The sequence below is a fragment of the Agrilus planipennis genome, unplaced genomic scaffold (assembly GCF_000699045.2).
Source record: "Agrilus planipennis isolate EAB-ADULT unplaced genomic scaffold, Apla_2.0 scaffold5, whole genome shotgun sequence".
Lineage (NCBI taxonomy): Eukaryota > Metazoa > Arthropoda > Insecta > Coleoptera > Buprestidae > Agrilus > Agrilus planipennis.
This window is the reverse complement of record NW_020442468.1, coordinates 3,802,363-3,824,470: the sequence shown is the minus strand read 5'-3', so window position 1 is coordinate 3,824,470 and position 22,108 is coordinate 3,802,363. Positions and strand designations below refer to the sequence as shown.

General features: G+C 36.1%; 2 protein-coding genes across 6 annotated transcripts in view; one reads left to right on the top strand and one right to left on the bottom strand.

Annotated features, from left to right (window-relative positions):
• LOC108735466 (lactosylceramide 4-alpha-galactosyltransferase-like) overlaps positions 1-22,108 on the bottom strand; it is a 32,922-nt gene that overhangs the window by 10,337 nt on the left and 477 nt on the right. The window lies entirely within an intron of this gene.
• On the top strand, positions 500-20,427 carry LOC108735419 (calponin homology domain-containing protein DDB_G0272472). 5 transcript variants are annotated; one of them, XM_025981348.1, is made up of 16 exons: positions 524-1,035; positions 2,571-2,684; positions 2,773-3,055; positions 3,121-8,648; positions 8,759-9,104; positions 9,182-9,385; positions 10,116-10,264; positions 11,686-11,781; positions 11,842-11,917; positions 12,104-12,160; positions 17,359-17,406; positions 17,501-17,677; positions 17,770-17,863; positions 18,263-18,389; positions 19,927-20,078; positions 20,145-20,427. In XM_025981348.1, the coding sequence occupies exons 2-16, from the start codon at positions 2,619-2,621 to the stop codon at positions 20,266-20,268; spliced, it is 7,527 nt and encodes a 2,508-aa protein (XP_025837133.1). In that variant the 5' UTR covers positions 524-1,035; positions 2,571-2,618; the 3' UTR covers positions 20,269-20,427. The 5 variants fall into 5 exon arrangements, with proteins under 5 accessions (XP_025837136.1, XP_025837135.1, XP_025837132.1 ...); XM_025981350.1 differs by lacking the exon at positions 20,145-20,427 and having other exon boundaries at positions 514-1,035; positions 18,263-18,399; positions 19,927-20,014; XM_025981349.1 differs by lacking the exon at positions 12,104-12,160.

Genomic DNA, 22,108 nt, shown 5'->3' with positions numbered 1-22,108 from the left:
TTACAATACAGTTGCCGGTGCTTTTTATTCCCGTTTCAGTTCGGTTCAACGGAGACTTCAACGTTAGGTACTACATAGATGAAATAAAAAACACAAAACGTTTCTTTAATTGTTCTTACTGACAAACGACAAATACGTATGTACATACGATATATTATTGATAAATAGGTATTTATGTCTACCTAACGTTTTCAGTACAATGTAAATAATTTCCGTAGAAGAGATATAAAATATTTGAAACGTTGCTGATTTTCGTGCAAAGTCGGAACAAAAATAATAAGGCAATATTAAAACAGTTGCTTAAAGGAGGAGGGTGTTTCAGGTGCATTCAAGTCTGAATTGAGGATTCCAAAACAAGAAAAAGGTTCCCTACGGAAAACTGTAAATTAAAGATGGCGGTCAAAAGTTAGTTTTTAATTTTTTTCTCAAATTTGTTTCTACATCAAAACGACGATTAGGATGCCCCCTCAAAGTGTTAAATTGAAAAAAAAATTAATAATTATAAAATATATTTGTGCTGCTCTGCTTGCGCAATTTTTTTTCCTTAATTTTAAGAGAGCACGACTTTCACCTATGGGCCAAGGAATTACAATTAAAATTAATTTATGAATTGGAGATGGCAGTTTCGTACTGTCGAATAGATCACTGCGTGTTTGTAGATTGTAATTTATTGGGTGGTGCCACTAAATACGTATTGAAAACATGAAACATCTACTAAGTGTAAGAAAAATTGTGTGCTTGTTAGTATTGTTTCTGCAAAAGAATAATACTTAATATAGGTAAGAAGAGTGGTGGCGACTCGGTCACCGTGATGACCACCCACGGACACCACACCACATGTGCCTTTTAACTTGCAATAAGTACCATCAAATAGGTACTGGACCAGATCGTCGCACTGACAGTACCATTCAGTACATGGACGAGTGAAAAGGAAAAGTGAATAATAAAAAGAAATATTGCATTTAGTGACTGACAGTGATCGACTACTCGAACGAAAACATTGTTTAACATCGCCGGTGTTCTTCGCTTCGTTGGGTATGTAAACGAAAAATTATAAGTACCTGAAATTTATTTTAGAACAGACACCTTTTTGTATAGCAAAATTTCTAGATTTGTGCCTATGTAAAAAGTATATCCATGATAATAATTAAGTAATGGGCACGTACAGGGATTTCTAGCATTCCAAGTTATTAAATTATTAAGGCGGTATAAATCAAAAAACTGTTTGATATGAGCGTCGTTGTTATTTCCTGCAGATTTTTGAGTAGTTTTGATTGAAATTGATGGTAGATTGGTACCTGCAAACGTTTCGGTGTGTTAACAACTCACATTTCAATATTTTCGTTAAATTACGTATGTAGTGCACAATAGTGACATCAGCGCCGGTTGACATCATGTTACTATTTATTTATAGTCATATACGAACACAGAATGTTGATTTTTTCTAAAAACCTATTATTTACATTAAATTTAAAATATATGTACATGTATACGTGTATTAATCATTAATGCAAATAAAAACAATATTTACCTACTATGCTTTAATATAAAATTCGATTGGTACTTAACTGATTCATTAACGAGAATTATCAATTTTTATTTCTCCATTTACCAATGTCCGTAAGACATATTATTATATCCATTCTTCAAGTTTGCAGACGCATTACGAAAAGTTGAAATAATACGACTACAAAATGTTGTAACGGATCGCATATTGGGCCACGGTCATCCGCTTAAGGATTTTCTTACCATTAGCTATATAAAGCAGCATTACCATAAATGGATATGTAGGGTAGTGTGCGACACTTTTATTTGCGATATTCAGCAATTTAAAAACTACCTAATAATAACGGTCGGTTGGTTGGTTGGTTGGTCCTCTAGGTAAAGCGGATTTTTTTCACAGTTGCAATATCATCGAAAATTAACAAGCGCTACTGCTGTTCACATTTTCAAGTGAAAATACAGCGCATAATAAATTAATAAAAATAAAAGAAAAAGCAAATGGAAAAAAGTACCTACTAAATAACCACATTTATTTTTATTGACTGATAACAGATTTCTCAAGATCTTTACTTGACAACATTAATTTGTGATAGTTGTACTGGTACCTACATAGGTATTTATTTATAAATTATTTATTACTGCTATTGTATACAATACTTATATGTATAATATACATATGCATGTGCAAAATGACCTAATGCAATATATACCTACGTAACAGATTGTCTCGCTTTCGTGGAGTAAAGTCTTGTAGGTGTCGGACGCAATTAGAAAAGTACATTACTTTAATAGACAGATAGGTCGGGGAATAAACAAGTAAACGTTTATTCAATATAAGATCACCTCTAAATACGTATTTTATTAAGTCAAATGGTCGAAATTAATATTCATTAAGTAGGAGTACATACCTGTTCTATTTTTAATTTGGTCAACAGATAGCTGCTTGACGGATTTTGTTTTATTAATTTAGATTTTTCAAATTGTAGGCATTAATTTACCCAGAACAACAGGCCGACTCGCCGTCTGAAGGAGATATATATGTATTTACGTATCTTCTTTTGTTTTAGTTATTAAACTACTAATTGCAACTACATAATATACGTAGGTAATCGAGAATGACGACGGAAACGGCAAACAAGGATCTTAAGGTGATCAAAGACGAGGAACTTTTACGAAAAATGGTATTTGAACGAAAAATGAATTAAACTCCGAGACTCACTCACTTTTCTGTATTTACGTTATATACATAATGTTTTTTTTTTTTTTAAGTGGCAAGATACTCACGATTTCGCAATGAAGAAAGAGATCCGCGCTCAAATGTATAAACTGCGCGAAGAAAGATTAAAAAACTTCTACGAAGAAGAAATTAAGAGCTCGCATTCCAGCATACACACATCTCACAACATTTCCGAAAAGAAACAGCAAACGTCAGAAACCCAAAGTCATGCCGATGCTCTCAAAGACCACAGCTTTATGAGTTTAAAAAGCAAAGAAATCCGAGACTCCAGCTCTCCCACTAAAGATACGCACAATCTCTTTAAATCGTTTTTAGGTATTTACCACATGTTTTTACGCACATTTCTACATTTCTACAATAATCAAAACTCAACACTTTAGTTTCAGCTGATACTAGTGACAAATCTAGCGCAACAGTCCACGAAATAGCAAACAATGGCGAGACAACTAAACATGTTCAAAGTGGCTCGAGGTCGGCTACCAAAGTAAAAGACAACGACATAATTTCCACTTGTTCCGCTAAATATGAAGATGTAACATACTCTTCCGAAAAGAATGATCAAAACGACAACGTCGAAACAAAAGGCACAGTAAGAAATACTTTCTTTCAAGACAAAGAAAGCGGCAAGCGCGACGAAAATGGCTCGTCGGTATCGTACCAAACTTCGTCCTCACTCTTGTCGTCAGCGACCGTTGTTTCTGCTACCACTTCGATTGGAGGAGATATAAATCAAACATCCGAAACAGATAGCAATAATTATCAGAAGAAGCCGGTTGAGAATGTGACAAGCGAATCCTGTATTACACCGGGCGGAACTGCAGTTATTACCCAAACTTTCCACCACCACGACGGAACAACGGCCACTAAAACCAAACGTGAGAAAACAGAAAGAGAAGTTTCCAGAGTTCTAGCATCAACTAGTAACGTTGCTACTAATAGAAGTGAGACAAATCAAGTCCGAGGACAAGTCGCAAGCCAAAGGGGTTCATTGAAGGAGGATAATATCACGTTACAACAGTCAGCTGTTCCACAGGCAGAAATACTTCAGGCATCCAATATCGAAACATCACAGGTTAATACTTCACAAGGCAAAAACACCCATTTAAGAGATCAAACTGAGAGTGAGCACATGTTAAGAAGTAAAACTGTTGATGCCGAAAAGGCTGCAATTACTGTCAACGTAAACATTAAGAAGAGCAGCGGAAACGCCCAAATTGGAATTACTCAAGATTCTATAGTTCAACAAAGAGATACTGCCGCTGAATGTAGCAATTCACGTGATATACGTAACGATTTGTCTGCTACCACAAAATCCAAAGAGACGAGCACTTTTGCTGACAAGTCGTCGAAACTCATCACAGATGAAAAGGCAGCGGCTCCTGGCTCTCTACAAAATATTCCAGACGCGATTGTCACTGACGCATTTTCTCGTACAGGCGACCATCAGATATCCATTAATCGTAAATCAGAGCGAGAGAATGATGCAGAAAAGCACTCTGACACGACTAGGAATGACTATTGTATGAGCAGTCGTGTTAGTGTGGAGTCTACTCCGTCTCATCAATATTTTGCCAGTACATTAAGATCGTCGAGTTCAGATCGTAATAAAAACAAAAGTAATAGTATAAAATCTAGCAATTCGTCATTGAGAAGCAGTTCAAGTCCTGAAAGAAAATTGTCCCCTCATTCGAAAGAAATACGGCCAGCGAAATCGACTAGAACTTCAACTTGTTTTTCAACACGTTCCAGACAGCAACACAAAGCATTAACCGACACCAGAAAAACATCAAGAGACGATATGGTAAACGTAGACGTTAAATCTAGATCCCGAAGCGCATCACCAGCCATTACTGACACCAGTGACTTCGAGTTTGTTAAAATTGATCGCACAGTTACAGGTGATTCTTCTCCTTTTGAAAAACGATACGACACAAGAGGAACTTCTGTCGGTAATATTAAAAAAATTAGCAAAATCGAAGAGCGTTCGTATTCTAGCCCGATTTCAACAAACGACTCCAAATCGGCGACGTCGGAAAAGCCAATCTTGAGACGTAAAGATGCTTACGAAGGGCGATGCAAAGAGATCCTTGGAATTTCACAGAACAATATCAAAAATTCCAAATCTGGATCGCAAAATAAAAGGACTAATTCAGAATTTGACTTTTCCGCCGATCTTATCATAAACTTGAAGCAGACTGAAGAAGAGGACATCAGCCAGCGGAATATTAAACTGAAGAAAGCACATCAGGAATCCTATCTAAAGGATATGCCTCAAGTAAGGCGATCTCCTGGAAAAGAATATTCAACGAAGACGAGGTTAACAGGGGAGTCATCTACAAAACCTCAAGGAAGCTCTACTCTGGAAGAAGGAAAGCCGCAAGTTAGAGAATTTTCTTCACAAGTACGACGATCTCCCGAAAAAAAAAATTCACCAGAGAGGGATTCAAGGATTCAGTTGTTCCCAAAATTTGAAACAAATTCTCCTTCCGAAGAGGGACAGGGTCAAATTAAGGAATTTCCTCCACAAATGCGACGATCTTGTGAAAAAGGATATTATTCCCTTGAAGGAGAGTTAAAGGATGGGCCATCTCCAAAACCAGACCAGCGGGCACCTTTATTAGAGGAACAGCCACAAAGTAATGAAATTCCTTGTCAAAAAAGACGACCTCCTGAAAAAAAATATTCACCTGAGAGGGTTGAGATATTCCTAAAACATGAAAATAGTTACCGTTTGAAAGGGAAAAGCCCACAAACTAAGGAGTTTCCTTCACAAACACGAAAATCTCCTGAAAAAGAATATTCTCCTGAGAGTGATTCAAGGAATAGATCATCTCCAAAACCGGACAGCAGGTCTACCTTGCCACAAGAGCGGTCACAAATCAGTGAGTTTCCCTCTCAAATACGCCGATCTCCTGAAAAAGAATATTCTCCTAATAGAAAATCAAGGGATGGATCATCTACAAAGCATGACAGACGATCCTCTATGAAGGAGGAAAAGCCGCAAATTAAAGAATTTTCAACACAAACGCGATGGTCTCCTGAAAAAGGACATTCTCCTGAAAGAGAGTTAAGGAATGGGTCACCTCCAAAACCTGACAAAAGGTCTGCTTTAAAGGAAGGAAAACCGCAACGTGATGATTTTTCTTCTGAAACACGACGATACCCTGAAAAGGAACATTCTCTTGAGAAAAAGTTAAATGATCGATCGTCTTCAAAACCTGTTAAGAATTTCACCTTTTTCTCTGAAATAAGGCGATCTCTTGAAAAAGAATATTCTCCTGAGAGAGAATCTAAGGAAAGGTCATCTCCAAAACCCAATAAAAAGTCCGTACTGATAAATGAAAAACCCAAACATTGCGAAATATCAAGTCAAAATCCAGACCACAAGACAAACAAAAACGAAATTCACGAACATCTGTATGAAATAAAGCAATCTCCTGAGAAAAAACATTCTATAAAGTGCGAGTTAGTCGATAATTCATCTTCAAAATCTAATATAAAGTCCTCACTGAAACAAGAAAAACCACAAATAAAACAATTTCCATCTCAATCCCCAGAGAAAAGGCTTTGTGAAAAATCAAGCCTAAAATTTAATCAAACTATAAATTTATCAGTGTTGGATGCTAAGCCGGGCTCGCAGAACTCTACATTCCCAAATAGAAAATCATCTGAAAAGAAATCAGATGATGAAAAAATAAATATCGAAACAAACAAAGACATCAAAAATTTATCGAAGATAATAACGAAAACTGCTCATGAACCTAAAAATCAGCCTTCGGCCGAAGCAACTTATTTAAAAGAACAAACCTTGGGAAAACAACTAATTCCAATCAACGGTGAACCTGTTCATTACAATAACTCTACACATAAAACAATAAAAAAAGATAGACCTGTCGGGTCGCCTCATCCAAAGCAGTTGGAAAAGGGAACATCCAAGTCCAACGACATATCGAACAAAGAAAATGAATTAATTACAATATCCTTAGATCGAATGAACGTCAAAAATATGAAACCAGTGATCGAACCGAAGGCAGTCAAAAAGTTCATAAGTCTTCTCTACGAAGCAGAAGAAGATGACAGAAAAGGCATGAAAAAGACTTCAGCAAGGAGTAAAACCGTTAACGGGCTAGAATCAGAAATTGCAGAGAAGAAAAAACCGCAAGCTGCCAAATCCATAAATCGTATTGATATTAAAAAAGACATGCCTAAAGAGCGACCTGACTTGAAATTAAATAAAATGGAAAAGGAACTCAAAGTCACAATAAAACCAAAAACAAAAGTAACTACTACAGCGAATGCATTTTCAAAAAAAGAAGTTGTTCCTAAGGAGCTTCTTAAACACCGAAATAAGGTTCACTCGTTTACAAAACCATCAGCCGACAATAAACATTCAAACGAAACCATTCCTCGTAAAAAAATTGAAAAGATCACCAAGATCGTTTCTATTCCGTCGTATTCCGGCGTAAAAACAAAACCCACGATATGTACAACAACCGCTGACGAAAAAACAATCACCAATTCACCAGACAAACGATCTGAAAGAATAATTAGACATGTAGTTACGGCAATATTGCCAGTTCCTCCTTTGGGAAAATCAAGAGGAAAATTAACGTCCGAATCAACCAACAAACGGTCCAAAACGAAAAGTTACACGAACGATAACGAAAAAACTAGAATAAACTATTTTACCACCAAATCCACAATAGTTAACGCTGACTTAGATGACGAAAAGGAAGTCGTCATAAAACTGCAGAGATCTACATCATCCCGTGAACCGACTCCAGATCGTCCTTCAGCATTTCCTTGTGACGATGACGACGGGATACCTCGATATCCCGATCAAATATACGAACCTGACGATTCCAGATGTCGATCAGAACCGGTCAACTTGTCGGAAATTGTAATAGATGAATCAGAAGAAATGGTCGGAGACAAAATTCAGGAGGTTGCCGAGGACGTTTCCCACAAAGCAAACGTCAACAAATACGATGATAGTGACGAATGTTTATTGTCAGTTAACGAGAAAGTGAAGAAGTTTGTTTACGAAACTCAAAAACTTATTTCACCGACGGTAAAAACCGAAATGCCGAGGGTAAATGTTACAGAACTTGGTCCAGAAACAGGACCAACAACAACTAAGACGTTCCCTCCTTCTGCCGCTAAAATGGATCAATCGCCTGTACGTGAACAGGTAATAATTACAAATCCTAACGAGTCTTTTGTTACTCCTAAATCTTCAAGAAAGAATTGCCTTTCTGAAGAATCGAAAAGAGTGTTGAGCGATACAGGAAGATTAAGAAGTAACGAAAGTATACGAAAGGCTAAACAAATCTTTGAGAATAAAAAAAGCAGTTCAATTCGCGAACAATGTGTTACAAGTAAAAACCCAAGCTTATTTAAGAAGGAAAAACTGGTTACTTTAATGAGTGATGATTCGTTGGACGACAAACAAAATCGTTCGTCGGAGACAACTAGCGAGAAAACTACTTCAGACCTTTCACCGACAAGCGAGAAAAAAATCTCCACAAAACCTGCCGCCACCAGTACGTCTATTCGTCATAATAATGATGGTTCTACTGATCGCCTTGTACAAAAATCGTCAAATGTACATAGCGAAAAACGAAACGTACGTTATTCGAAAGAACAACTATCATCGTCATTTGTGAAAACTGATGACACTTTGGAAAAGTTAAAAGAGCCATTTGACACTTGGATGCCAATACCGAAGCAAGAAAAAATTAAAAATTTAAACATACAAAAGAAAGTATCTCCCATTGAAACCAAGGGCCATTTTTCAACGTTTACAGTCGCTGTTAAAGAATCCTCTGGAGAAAAGCAAAATGCTTTAACAACGAGTATGCATAAAAGTCTGGAAGATATGTACGACATCGAGCTCCTTGAAACTTTGGTAAGATAACGCATTACACATAAGTAAAAGAAAAAATTAAAAATTATAACACATACTTGATAAGATTCTTTTTACATATGTACTTAACAAATGTGTTTTTCTTTGATTAGTTGGAGCAAACCACAGACTACGACTTAAGAAACAAAATTCGTACTCAGATCAGCACTGTAAAGCGACACGACTCGGAAAACAAACAAAATTGTACAAAAATAATAATGAAAAATGCAAATGCTGCAGAAAAACAGTCATCTCATTGTAAAGAAACAGACGTTGCAACCACTAAGCAATACGATTTGTCAGAACCAAAAGGATTCAGACAGAATCACGAATTGATTTGCAAAGCAGAAACTCAAACATTTACGCCGTCGAAAAATACAGAACAGACAACTGAAAAATTTAAATTTACAAGAAAGGGTTCGGTGAAGGAAATATCTAGAAAGTTTATCGATAACTCAAGTGAGTGCACCTAGTACTTATTAAAATTTAAAAAGTCTCGTAATTTACGGAAATGTTAAAAGTGAAAATAATTTTAGTCGAAACATGCAAGAACGAAAGAAATTACTCTTATCCAAAGGCAGGCCTGATTCTGAGAACGACATCCCGCTTAGTCGATGACGATTTTCCTGAAAAGGGGAAGTCAAGTGCTGAGGGAAATTCATCTAACACTTTTTTATCGAACACGACTAAAGTAACAGGAGTTCACGATATCATTAATAGGATAAAAAACGCCGAAAACGGTAGGTACGAAATACAGACGGATACATGCATAGGTGCACATGATATCACTTATGTACACAATACGATTTTGTGTATTTCCTTTTTATAAATCAACGGACATAAATATAGTGTACGTGGTTAAATTAAAAAAAGAAACTCTCCCGCGAGTCTCTCTTTTTCATTTTTCAGAATGTTCGAGAACAGTTGAGAATGTTTCAGAAAAGCATGTGTAAGTACGTCTCGATGGGTCGCGGCAGTGGGCGTTATCAAGTCGCAGCTCCATCCCTTCAATATCGGAAAAATCATTTTTCTATCTAAACCTGTTTCGGAAATGTTGAAGAATGTTTCTAGGTTTTTAGTTTGCGGAAAAATGGGTATTTTATCTAATATCAATTCTTTTATTAAAATAAAAATAATAATGTAATGTTGAAAATTGTGTGAACTGCGCCAATAGCGTCAAGGTTAAACAGTGAGAGGCAAAATAAAAATAGCAATCAGTTGTGGGAAAAATATACAATATTAACACACACATTCCCATTTTAGTACAATAACAAAGGAATCCAAAAGAGAGGACGCGATACGGCGTTACAGGCTTTCTGTGCCACCCACTAAATTATTTACATTTTTTCATATAGGTACACAAATAAAGCGAATTTCAATTTGGCCAAACGACATTAATGGAAAATTGTTTTGGAAAAGTTTTTATAAAAAGTCGTTTATTTCAAATAGGTATCTATGTGCATTTTTTAGATGCCCTTGACCGCAACGAAGATGAAGATGCACAAGCCCGCATCCTGCTTAATAAATTCCTCGGCTGTCAAGTTCTTCTCACTGGCTTAGAATCGTCTTTAACATCTTCCGAATCGACAATAACTACGATTAAAAAGACTATAAACGAGGTAAGTAGGTGCATACTTGGATAAAAATTAGAAATGTAAAGTAATCGTATATGTATCTTAAATAAATCTTTGAAAGTAATCATAAAGAAAATTAAGGCAACAAAAGACACAGACGAACAAAAAAATTAATGATGCTAAGTACTACTTGCTTATAAAGTCAACGCTTAGCCAATCGTAAGTTTGATTCCCAAATGTAAGAAGTGATGAAGAGAACAGAACGTTTTCTAAATTAGGCGTCGTGACGTTCGATGTCGTCGGCGTGCTGCCGGTGCGTACGAATGTAATGGTTTCTCGGCTGTTTCGGAGTGCAGTGTGCACTGGACGTCCACCGAGATTTCGTAAGAAAAATTAACGCGTCTTTATAAACATATAGCACAAATATTTATCGCATATTGTTTTTGCAAACTCCGAAAAAAAAAAAAGAACGCTAATGCTGTGATAAGTCCTCCTAACTTTACGTCAAGTGTTAACTGTTGTATGTATTTTAGTGTCTTAACACATCCTCACGTTTGCGTGTCCAATTTTGGGCATAGTGCTTTACATACCATCGTACTCAACACCATTTCAACTAGTAAGTTTTTTCGACAAGTGTTTTAATTAAAAAGAAAAATGCAAATTGTAATTAATAATTATCTGCTAACCACGATGTCTTTTCGTACCTGATGATTCTCAAATGTTTGAAAATAAATAAGTACCTTCCCATAGGTGTACGTACATACTTCTCCCACACTCTACTTTTTTAGATGTACTTGCTTATATACCAATTAAATTTTATTTTAAAGAATCTTTATAACCATTCGATTAGACATTTGAGTAGAAATAACATTTTGTTTCATTTGCATTGAAAAAGTCGCATTTTTGTGTAATGTTCAGGTAGATAAGCGAACTCTGTACAGTATACGAGATACCGCGAAATAGTCTCTCTCCTACGTCTGTTACTATAATTAGCGGAATCCTAAAATAAAATCCACTGTCGCAAAATACTAACTGCCTAGTGGAAATTCAAACAAATGTCTGTCTCTCCAGAACGTAGAAATTACATCGATTCTGTAGTAAAAGGTGACTGTGGTCTCTTACTATTATTAGACGATTTGTTCACGTTTTCTGGCAAACGTTTTTGTTATAATACCCATTAAACATTTTGTACCTTTTAAAGGTGCCCTATTTGAACAAAATAACTTAATCACACAAAATTGAAATAAATAACAGATATAAACGTTGTCGATTAGATAGAAAGGGTACAGACAGCACACTAGGTATATTAAATCGCCTTTATTTTTAAACAGTCCTAAATAAACTACAAACACACTTTCGAAAGGAATCCGGAAAAGAATAACTATTAGGTACGGATTGTGTTGTTATGAGTTGCGCACTTGGTTATACAATTCACATAAAAGGAAAAAAATGTTTATTCGTTTCAGGGAGGAAAAACGATCTGTGTGGAACTCAGTTTTCGGCATCCAATTTCAGAGAAAGATCTCTACGATATTTGGGACGTTGATATACTTCAGTTGTTGGTATGTTTAACAGATATGAATAAAAAATATCTAATAATAATTAAATGATGCCTTTTGTAGCTTGAAAAGTGTAGACATTTCGAGGAACAGCGAGCAGTTAAAGCAAGACTAGAATTGGTCATGGCAGAACAAGAAGGTAAATTAATTTCAACTGAAAATCCTACTAATTTTCATTTATGAGGAATTTTCGAAAACACTGTCGATTATTCGCAGAATTACGAACCTTTTAATCGTTTCAATTTTTCGAAAGTTCTTTCAATATATCTAATAAATTGCTGACTTGATTTTTTATAAAAACCACGTCTAATTTTACCCTTCCAAGCACGTGGCGACGTCTTGAAAACACCACGGGAAGAACTGTCGAACGTATCGATTCACGGTGAGTCTCTCCTTCCTCTTCTTCAAGGTCTTCTAAATGTTCCGGAAACGGAACAGACGGCGGACTCCGGAACGGAATCCGGCGAGGACTTGCGCGGTGGACTTTTGAATGAAGTGCAGTGCGCGTTAGCCAAACTGTCGTCCAGTTTAAAAACCGAATCTACCGGAATGACTCCGGAGAAGCGGAACACTCTGCTTCAGTTAGTAACTAAATTACAGGCAGGACTCAGCTCACAAAATTGCAACCAACAACAACAGCCGTCGAACGAAAGAAGGGCTTCCAGCGGATCTGCAAGATTCGTTAGAAGGAGGCAAAGACAAAACAGACACACTGTTGGCGTAAGTAGCGAAGAATTGGAAGATGCTAGGAGACTGATGGAAGAAATCGCATTCAGAGAAGGCATGTCCGGCGAGATCGCCTCCAGGCAATTTAATATGCCCATTAGTAAACAGAGTTCGGAAGGAAGCATAAAGAAGGCAGATTACCATCCGGTAAAGTTGTTATCGAATAAAGTGTCGATTAAGAATGCGGTCGCGAAACCGTACAGTTCGTCAAGCACAAGTCTGAGTCATTCGGGCGGCAGCATTAACCACTCGGGTGCATCTTCGACTGCCCAAACCCCATCGGAACGTGCTGACTCGCCAGATTTTAACAACAAAACACCTTCTAATTCGATCAAATCAAATAATCACGAAACGACCACTACGAGCGCTAATTTAACACGGAACGATTTCTCTCCTGTGACAAAATCCGCGTCGAGGAAAACAATGTTCGATAAAAATGCAAACTCGAATAACGAAAGCATGGATGAAGGACAATCTGATTCAGCTTCAGAGGAAGTGGAGGAGGAAGAAGAGGAAGAAGAAGTGGCATCAACTACGCCATCGTGTTTAAAAAAACAGATTCCCAAAAATGAAGAATACACCCAACCAGAAACACACGAATCTCCTCCACTAATCAAACATCCCCTCTTGGAGGAACAATTTTACGAAACTAAAGCTGCAGTCGTTTTAAAGTCCGCTCCGATCTACAGTCAAAGGAATGACGTAATGGATAAAAAATCGTATAACAGATTCAACAACAAAAAATCAAAAATGAAACGTGCAAATACGATCGATATTCCAAAACCTCTTGTATTTTACGATGACGACGATTCCGACGACGAATACGAACGATCGCCAAGAGAGCCCAGTAGTACGAGTGTAGGCCTGAGAGGTCCCGTACAAGTAAGCGAGAAGATTAATGTTAACAAATCGCTTCCTACATTCAAACCGAAAACAGACAACGATCGCAAGTTTATTGCATTTATCAGTAAATTTAATAACGGCACCGCACAGACGTCCACAACGTCATGGTCGAAAAGACCACCGGAAGCATCTGGTCGAAATCATTGGGGTAATAAATTCGGTAATTTAAAAAAGGCATTCGAAGTGGCATCGACGACAACTCCCACAGCACCAAACACCCAAGCACGGACCTTTTGGAAATCAGCAGATGATAGCCTTACAGCTGGAAAAATTTCTTATTCCGGACCGACAATAAGCAGACAAAGTGCAAGAAATTTACAAAAAATGTTCCAAGAGAAATCGAAACTTAACGAAAAGCAGCCTGTACAACCTCCTCCGCACGAACCGACATCACCTTCCACTAAAATTTTTGAGCAAAACCAAATTTTAACCGATAACGCCAGAGCAGTGCCTAAACCGGCGCCTATAAATAAATTCTCTCACGCACCCACTTCGGCCTTCATGCCAATTCCGAAGAGAATCCATAATACAACTGCTGCGAAACCGTCAAAGCCGAATACTTTAAATCTACACGGAAACATCGTAAAAATTGACTTAAAAAATGACGATCCAACGTCACCCTTGTATTTGTACAGCCCTAAAACTCCGACACTCAAAGAAACCAAAACACTCTTCTCTCCGACATCTTATTCGGATTCACACGTAACAGCACCCCCTATATCAAACACACCACCGTGGTCCAAAACTAACGACTTTGGAGAACACAGAGTCCAGAAATTAGCAACGTCGAAATTCGAAAAGCAACATAACAGGGTCAATCTTCAACCGAAACCTCGATCTGAAAAGGTCACGATACCAGCAACTTTTCAGAAACAAATATCACATCGGCCGGAAACATCTGAAACTCAATATTTATCTAAAAGTGGCGAAAAAATGAATGCTGTCAGAAAACTAAGTGACCAGTTTGACAACATGGCCACTAAACTTATCAACGACAACAATAACCAGCTTCATTATACATTAACAAAAACTGAAACCAAGTTCCCATCCCATTCTCAACAACCACATCATTTTCAACCAGTTTATCATGATTTTAATAGACCACTGACGTGCACCCAACCACTCGTTCAGCGGACTAAAGGAAACGTTTCAAATTTACAACAGAATTTCCTCCCTAAAATCCAAGCCGCTTATGTACCTTACAACGCTAACAACGGATTTCATCCCGTTCAAACAAATAAGAACGAGTCTACAGTACACCCTCAATATACGTCTTTTCAAGAGGTCGCGTTAAAACCTAAAACTGCGCAAAGTCCGTTAGAATTTGCCGACCAAAAACTCCATCCTCACGAGCATAAATCAAATTCACAATACGAATCTCTCACATCCTCACAAACCATAATGCATTCTAAACCAAATTATGACAAACAGTTGTCAAAAGACGCCGCCACGAAACCAAAATACCATAAACAGGTGTCAACCGAAAGTATAAAAGAATATCAAGCAGCAGAAACGAAAGTGATGAAAGGGCCTATAAGCCATCAAGCTGTTACCGTTCGTAACGGACCAAAAACTCGAGATGGACATGATTTGGACACGGCGCTCAATATCAAAATGTCTTTGAGCAAATATAAGCAAAACGAAACAGGCAAAACTAAACAATCAGAAAACACCACCGAACGAATTCCTTCAAGGGTACAGTCTCAAAAGTCTCCTCAGCAGCTTAAAGACAATGAACAAAAATGCTTAGAACAACACCAGTCGTGCCGTCCTAAATCGAACGCAACAACACGTGAAACTGTTCCAGAACGAAAAGCAGCAGTTACTAGAAAACATATAAACAAATCTAGAGAAAGTTCGATTGATCAACTCACGGGCAGGAAAATGGTGGAAGAAGGTATTCGAATGAAATCCGTTGTCAACTTGGACAAACAAAAAAGTTACAACGATCCACAAGTGCAAAGAGCATCGAGCTTAAAAATTTCTCCCGTCGATATCAAGCAAAGTAATACTTGTCAAAAAACGATCCCCAACTTCTTGGTTAACGATTGTCCGGTTGGTGTAGACAAGTTAGAAGAAAGGGACAAAAAAAGTACCATTTCAAAAATGGAAGCATGGCAAAAGATCGTACAGGAGAACCAAAGTCAAGGGAGACCAGTTGTAAAAAGTATACTAAAATCCAGGTCCAGTAACACACTTGCAGTTCCGAATTTACAATTTCAAGCCGGCATGACAAAAGACGAATTGGTGCATAAAAAGAGAACCATCGAAGCATATTTCACAGGCACTAAATCTCCCCAAAGTTTGTCCAGATCCTCTTCAGACGATGGATTAGATAAGAGAGAATGTCTTAGTTCACCGTCAGCGCCAAAAACTACAATAAACCGGAAGAAAACTTCTGAAAAGGTTTCTTGCCAAAGTCAATCATTGACCGGTGTTGTTAGAAGCAGGACTCTGCCTAATATTGTATGTCCACGACTTTTGGACGAGAACAATATTGATGAGGCATTCGAAGACCTCTTTAGGTCAACATCTTAAATAATTAGGAACTTTTTATCGTAAAACGATAAAGAACTAAACAAAAGAGCATTCCACTATACGCCTAAGTCTCAACTAGATAATGTTTTAACAGTTTTTAAATGTGATAACGGTATTGTGAAGCTTATGATGTAGAAAAGTATAATAGTTTGTATTTACTGATTGATAAAGGAGTATTTAGCGTTAGAATAAATTAGGCAACGAATGTCGCTTTCTGTGGAAAGTGGAATCTGCGGCCCTTTTTATTATTGTGGACGGATTGTGGTGTGCGCACACCACAACTCCCGCACCACCACAACTAATGGAACGACTTCTTGTTGTTAGGAATCAAAACTACCCCTACACTTCACTGTATAAATGCAAAGGAAGAAAGAAATACAGAAACACGGTGAGAAGGCAAATGCACTGTGGTTTGGTGTGCGCACCCACTAATTCAGCTTGCATTTATTGTCCATATCAGTATCATCATAACAAATATTTTTATTTTTTTTTCTATATGCGTTTATAATTATAATAGTATGCTTACATTGTTTATGTGGGTACACATTTATACTAAATGTTCGATTTTCTAAAGGAAGAATTCTCCGTACGTAGCGTAAAAGTAATTCGCCTCACACAAGCAGAGAACTATTTCTATTTTATTTTCTAGTATGTTGTCGTAAAAATATCTTATTATATTTCATTGTAGTTTTCTTAAGTATGTGGCACCACATTTTACTGAAATTATATACACTGAACAATTATTGAGAAATCGCGTTTACTTCGAGAAACATATACCTACATAGTATTATTTTATTACACGAACCAATCGAAAAAGTAACGGCACAACAACACATTAAACTCACTTGTACTATACTGTAGGTGCTTGGAAAATACAAAACAATTGTATATTATGGGCGAAATCCGTCTGCTGTTGTGTCGTTTTTCTTTCAGATCGACGACGTAACGCAGTTTCACAATAATTTTATAGTACATATTGTATCTGTTGCTTATTGTTCATGAGAGATAAAGAAAGGTTTTTGTTAGAAGGTAATCATTTTTTGGAAACAAAATTTTATATGAGTCTATTTTCATTAAATAATATTGCGTATCTATCAAACTAATTTCCTATCACAATTTACTTAGCTGTGATGTTGTGCATGATTTTAATCATTTTCTTGTGTGATTTATCTAACTTGTGCATAAAAATGCATGAATTTCTACATTTCGTAACTAAATACGTAAAACAAACCTTGCCAGATCAAAATAAGTAGGTACTATTTAAAAAATGAACAGTAAAAATTAAATATTCCTTGTGAGTGGCAGCCGTACCTTTTACGAATAAGAATCGGTGAGGTTTGAAGTAAAATTAACAGCACGTTTATGTAAAAATAATACGGTAAATAATTTTCTATCGTTTAATTTTTATTTCAGAGAGAAAAACAGAAGACCCTGAACAAGAGATAAATAAAGAAAACGAAGGTACGTAAAAGGGGTGAAACCATATACAAATTAATGTGTATTGTTTTAAACAACCGATCTTAGTTAGTAGTAGTCGTTTTTGATATTTTTCTAGAAAAGGAAAAGAAACTTGCGGTGGACAGCAAAGTCGAGTTCGAAAATGAATCTGAAAAAGATTCGTCGAATGAAAAGAAAACCGTTTCTGAAATCGATGAGAAAAAATCAGAAAAAAACGAAAAGGGAAATGTTGAAAACGATCAAGAAGTTGCTAAAGAACCAATAATTGCATCAGGTACTCAATATATTCCTTTTGTTTTAATATCAATTACACATATGTATGCAGTTTAATAAGAAAATAGATATTGAAATTTATTTTTATCGTAGCAACGAAATCTCGAACGCTTCCTACCAAAACACCTGTCTCTCCGTTTGCCAAATTCCGCCAACTCGACAAGCAAAGCAGCGGTTCATCTCCTAGGTAAATACAATATTATCTATGTGGAAGGCGTCAAACATGAAATACAGTAAAGTGTGGTTGTAACGACGGCTATCGCTACAAACGGAGTCCGTTATAAACGGCTCTTGCTGTAGTGTATAGATCTTATTTTTTCCTTTATCAGAAATTATAACAAGAGATCAAGAAAAAACGGAAATTCTAAAAATCCCCTTCTACATTGACATATAATACAGGCATTATTTTTATATAATCAAATTCAAACTGAAATAGATTTCATTCACACAAAAAAACAAATAATTACTTGTTCACTTACTTGATAGACTATTAAACCTACATTAGGTAAAAGAGTGAAACTTTGGAAAATGTCTCTCGATTACGTTTAATTAAATAATTAGTATTATGTATCTCCCGGATTCCCAGCACACCAAACACTCCCACGGGCTCACGCCCCCTTTTTAAATTTACTGACCCAGACGTAAACAAGAAAGCGAGTACCATCACGGCACGTCTTTTGCAATGGGTTCAAATGAAGACAAAGGAGTACGAGGTATAAAAAAGTAATAACATTCGAGACGCCAATAATAACCGATGGATGTTGTTTTTCTTAACCGCTGAAGTAATTTGTTTCTTACAATAAACTGTACATACGTGTACTTAGGTACATACGTGTATGTATCCGCCATAATATGGATTATCGCGGTTTTTAACACATTTGTTGAATTAAGCATTCTTCGATCAAATTATTTACCTATACAGAGGTAAATTAAAATTTAAGCAGTTTCATATTTTATTTTTGGAACGAAGTTCCTTATTGCGCGTTACGGTGACAAGGGGGCAACCGGCAAAAATCAGCGTTACCAAATAATTTTTGTTCCCTAGTTTTTAACGGAAATTTCCTTATGGAGATTCTTATGGTAAAAAAGAATATTTAAACAAAGACAAATTCATTTGACGCAAAAAAAGGCCTTTTCTTTTCATTAGTTATTTAAAATTTAAATTTTCAAAGTGCAAATAATCTTTAAGCAACAATGATTCATTTGGCACAAAAATTAAATTAAATGTTTGTCACTGTTTTTTTTTACAGAATGTTTTGACCAAAACTTTTGTCGAATCGCGTAAGAAACTTCGTTCCTATCGGGTGTCCCGTGACACCTCACAGCTTGTTTAATAACAAACTAATTAGTCAGTAATTTGAAAGCTGTACCCACAGAGTGCGCTTTTGGCTGAAGTTGTCGCTTACTTTTTTTTTCTTTTTTTCTTCCATCGCCCTCGCCATTAAAAATTCGTAACAACGTTTCGTCTACTTAATCTGTAAAATTATTGTTAAACAAAAAGAACAATACAGCATTTTGTCTTTAGTTTCGCAAACATAACTCGCCATTTGCGTAATTATGTATAACAAATCTTTAGCAATTTTTCAGGCTGTCACGGCTTATCTAGTTGGAAACGAAAGTTTTCGGGTTTTAAAAAGAAAAATCACTTTAATGTAAATTTGTTCTTCGAGATGGATCATTTGAAATTATTGCAGAAGTAAATTGAGAAGTTGTCCCTGAGTCGGGACGTTGTTTGATTCCATGGCTAGTTACTCAGCCTCAAAGTTGGCCAAACTTTTTGTTTAATTATAATCGTATAATAAGACTCAATTCCCACTAATTCGAGCATACTGAATTCCAACATAACATTTTAATCACAACTTCTTCAAGTGCTATTGTAAAAAATCGTTAATATTCTTACAAAGCATTATAAAGTCTACAGGTCTACAGAAATCGACTCCTCAATCATAGAAATCGGTCAAGAATCAATCAGTTAGTCAAATCAATGAATAGTCAACTTGGACGTCCCATTGAATCGCTACTCTAAAACGGCCCCTCTATTAATTTCTGCGATAATCTCAGACGGCCTATCTCAAAGCACACATTTGCATTAAAGCGATTTTTCATGTTTGTGGGACTTTTTGGCCTTTTGGCCGAAACATCAACAATCTCGCAAATCAGGGTGGTTTACACCTCGACAACTTTTGTTTTTATCAAATCTAAAGTTGTTTTAATGGGAAATATGGCAACGGGATGATATTTATGTTGTAGAACATATCGATAGATAACTTCTCAAGCAGCTGGGCTGATGGGTTGGCATTTTGTGCATTGATTCATCACTTTTTACCAGACGCTTTCGATTATAGTAAACTAACACCGAAAAATCGTCGACACAATTTCACCCTCGCCTTCACTGTAGCAGAGTAAGTATCCGATAATTTTTTCATTTACAATATAATATCTAAAAACGAGTATTGTTTTTCCTTTAGGGAAAAAGCAGATGTATATCCTTTATTGGACGTAGAAGACATGGTGATGATGTCAAAACCGGACTGGAAATGTGTATTTACTTATGTGCAAGCCATATACAGACGATTTAAAGATGAAGATTAATTAAACAGTCTCCCCTACAATTATACTATATCAGTACTATTTCTTCTCCTTTAGTTGTAATACGCAAAAATCAGAGCCGATAAGGGTAAAGCCACACTGATGCTTCGTCCCAGATGAACGACTACTTACAAGTGTGATAATTAGCAACATGATCACACTGAGGAACTTATTACACACTTACTCTGTTTTTTAAGTTATGAAGAAAACAGAGCCAAAAAAATCAGGGTACGCTAGTAAATGTAGATATAATAAGTTACTAAATACGTTCATGTTGGCAAATATCACATTTGTAACCTCGTGAAAACGACTCGTCTGAAGCAAAACGTCACACCACATGCTTTACAATAAACGAAAAACCTTTTTCACCCTTATCAGCTCTGCACTTTACAATAAAAACACTATATTTCTTCACAATGTACCTAAGTATAAGCACAATCAATAATTAACTCACCATGTCTCCTCTAAACCTTCAAAATTTATAAAGTACCTATGTTTATCTGTTGCATGTTATATGCATAATAAGTGTTGCAATATTTATTTTAAAACAGACATTTCCTAATCAAAATTTGTTTTGGTAATTCTTTTTTTTATGATGTCACACGTGCGCACTCTCTTATCACCTAATCCTTAAAAATGATGATGAATCAATAACGCTTTCATAATTATAAGCACATGTAACGTATTTTAGCGCTTGAAAGCAAATTTAATGTAGAAGATATGTATTTGCATTGTCAACTTATTTTTTATTATATTCATTTACACTACCTATATTATATGCTTCCATGAAAAAGGTGCCCTTCGTGAACGATTTATGGAGAAACGCAAATTGATGTCTAAGTTACTAATTAGGTTTACGTTTGGGTTGTTAACATTTTTTTAATATAAGTTACTATATTTGTTTTAATTGTTAGTTTTAAAAGTGATAAAGTATGTAACTATACCTATATACTTACACTATGTTTTATAATAATTACAGCAATAAATATTTTGAAACTAGCTTTTTTTTTAATTTTGCAACAACAGCTTCACGCTATCAGCGTTAAACAATTTCCCAAATTTTGACGAAAACCCCATCTAAATTTGTTCAGAAATAGACTAGTTATCGTAGCCAATAGGCAATCACAATCATCCAGCCAATTAACACCAACTAAACCTACATATGGGTGCTTCCACGAAAATAGGGCAACTCTATGATGTGATTAGTCTTTACTATTTTTTGCATATATAATTAATGTTCAAAAGGGCCAGTCACTTTGTTTAGTATTTTAAGAGGAATTCAGGATTTTGTAAATTTAGACGTCTAGGGACCGACACATATAGCTATAGATTGATGAAAATTATTCTGATATACTGTAATTTAAGATTTTTTAAGACAATTAATGTAATAAAATAAGACTCATACACAGGCATAGCGTCACTTTTATCAGGAACGTATTTTAGACTATATTCAATTATTTATCATCATGAGGTCGTCAGTCCCACGACTGGTTGGACACGTACCTCAACTCTTTCCTATCCTAAGCTAGAATAACCCACATCCTTAACTATTTGCGAACAGTAATCTAATCTAGGTCTACCTGTACCCCTCCAAACTCCTGTTTCTGCCCCTAATATGTCTTTGACTAGACCTTCATGCCTGAGAAGGTGTCCTACCAACCTATCTCACCTATTTCTTATTGACTTCCATAGAATCCTCTCTTCTAATACCTCTTCATTTCTAATCTTTTCTATCCATGTTATCCTTATTATCCTCATCATCATTATTAATTAAATTAAAAAATGTTACCTTACAATACAATCAAGTGTAGCTTTGCTAAAATTCTTTAAGGTAAGGTAAAAA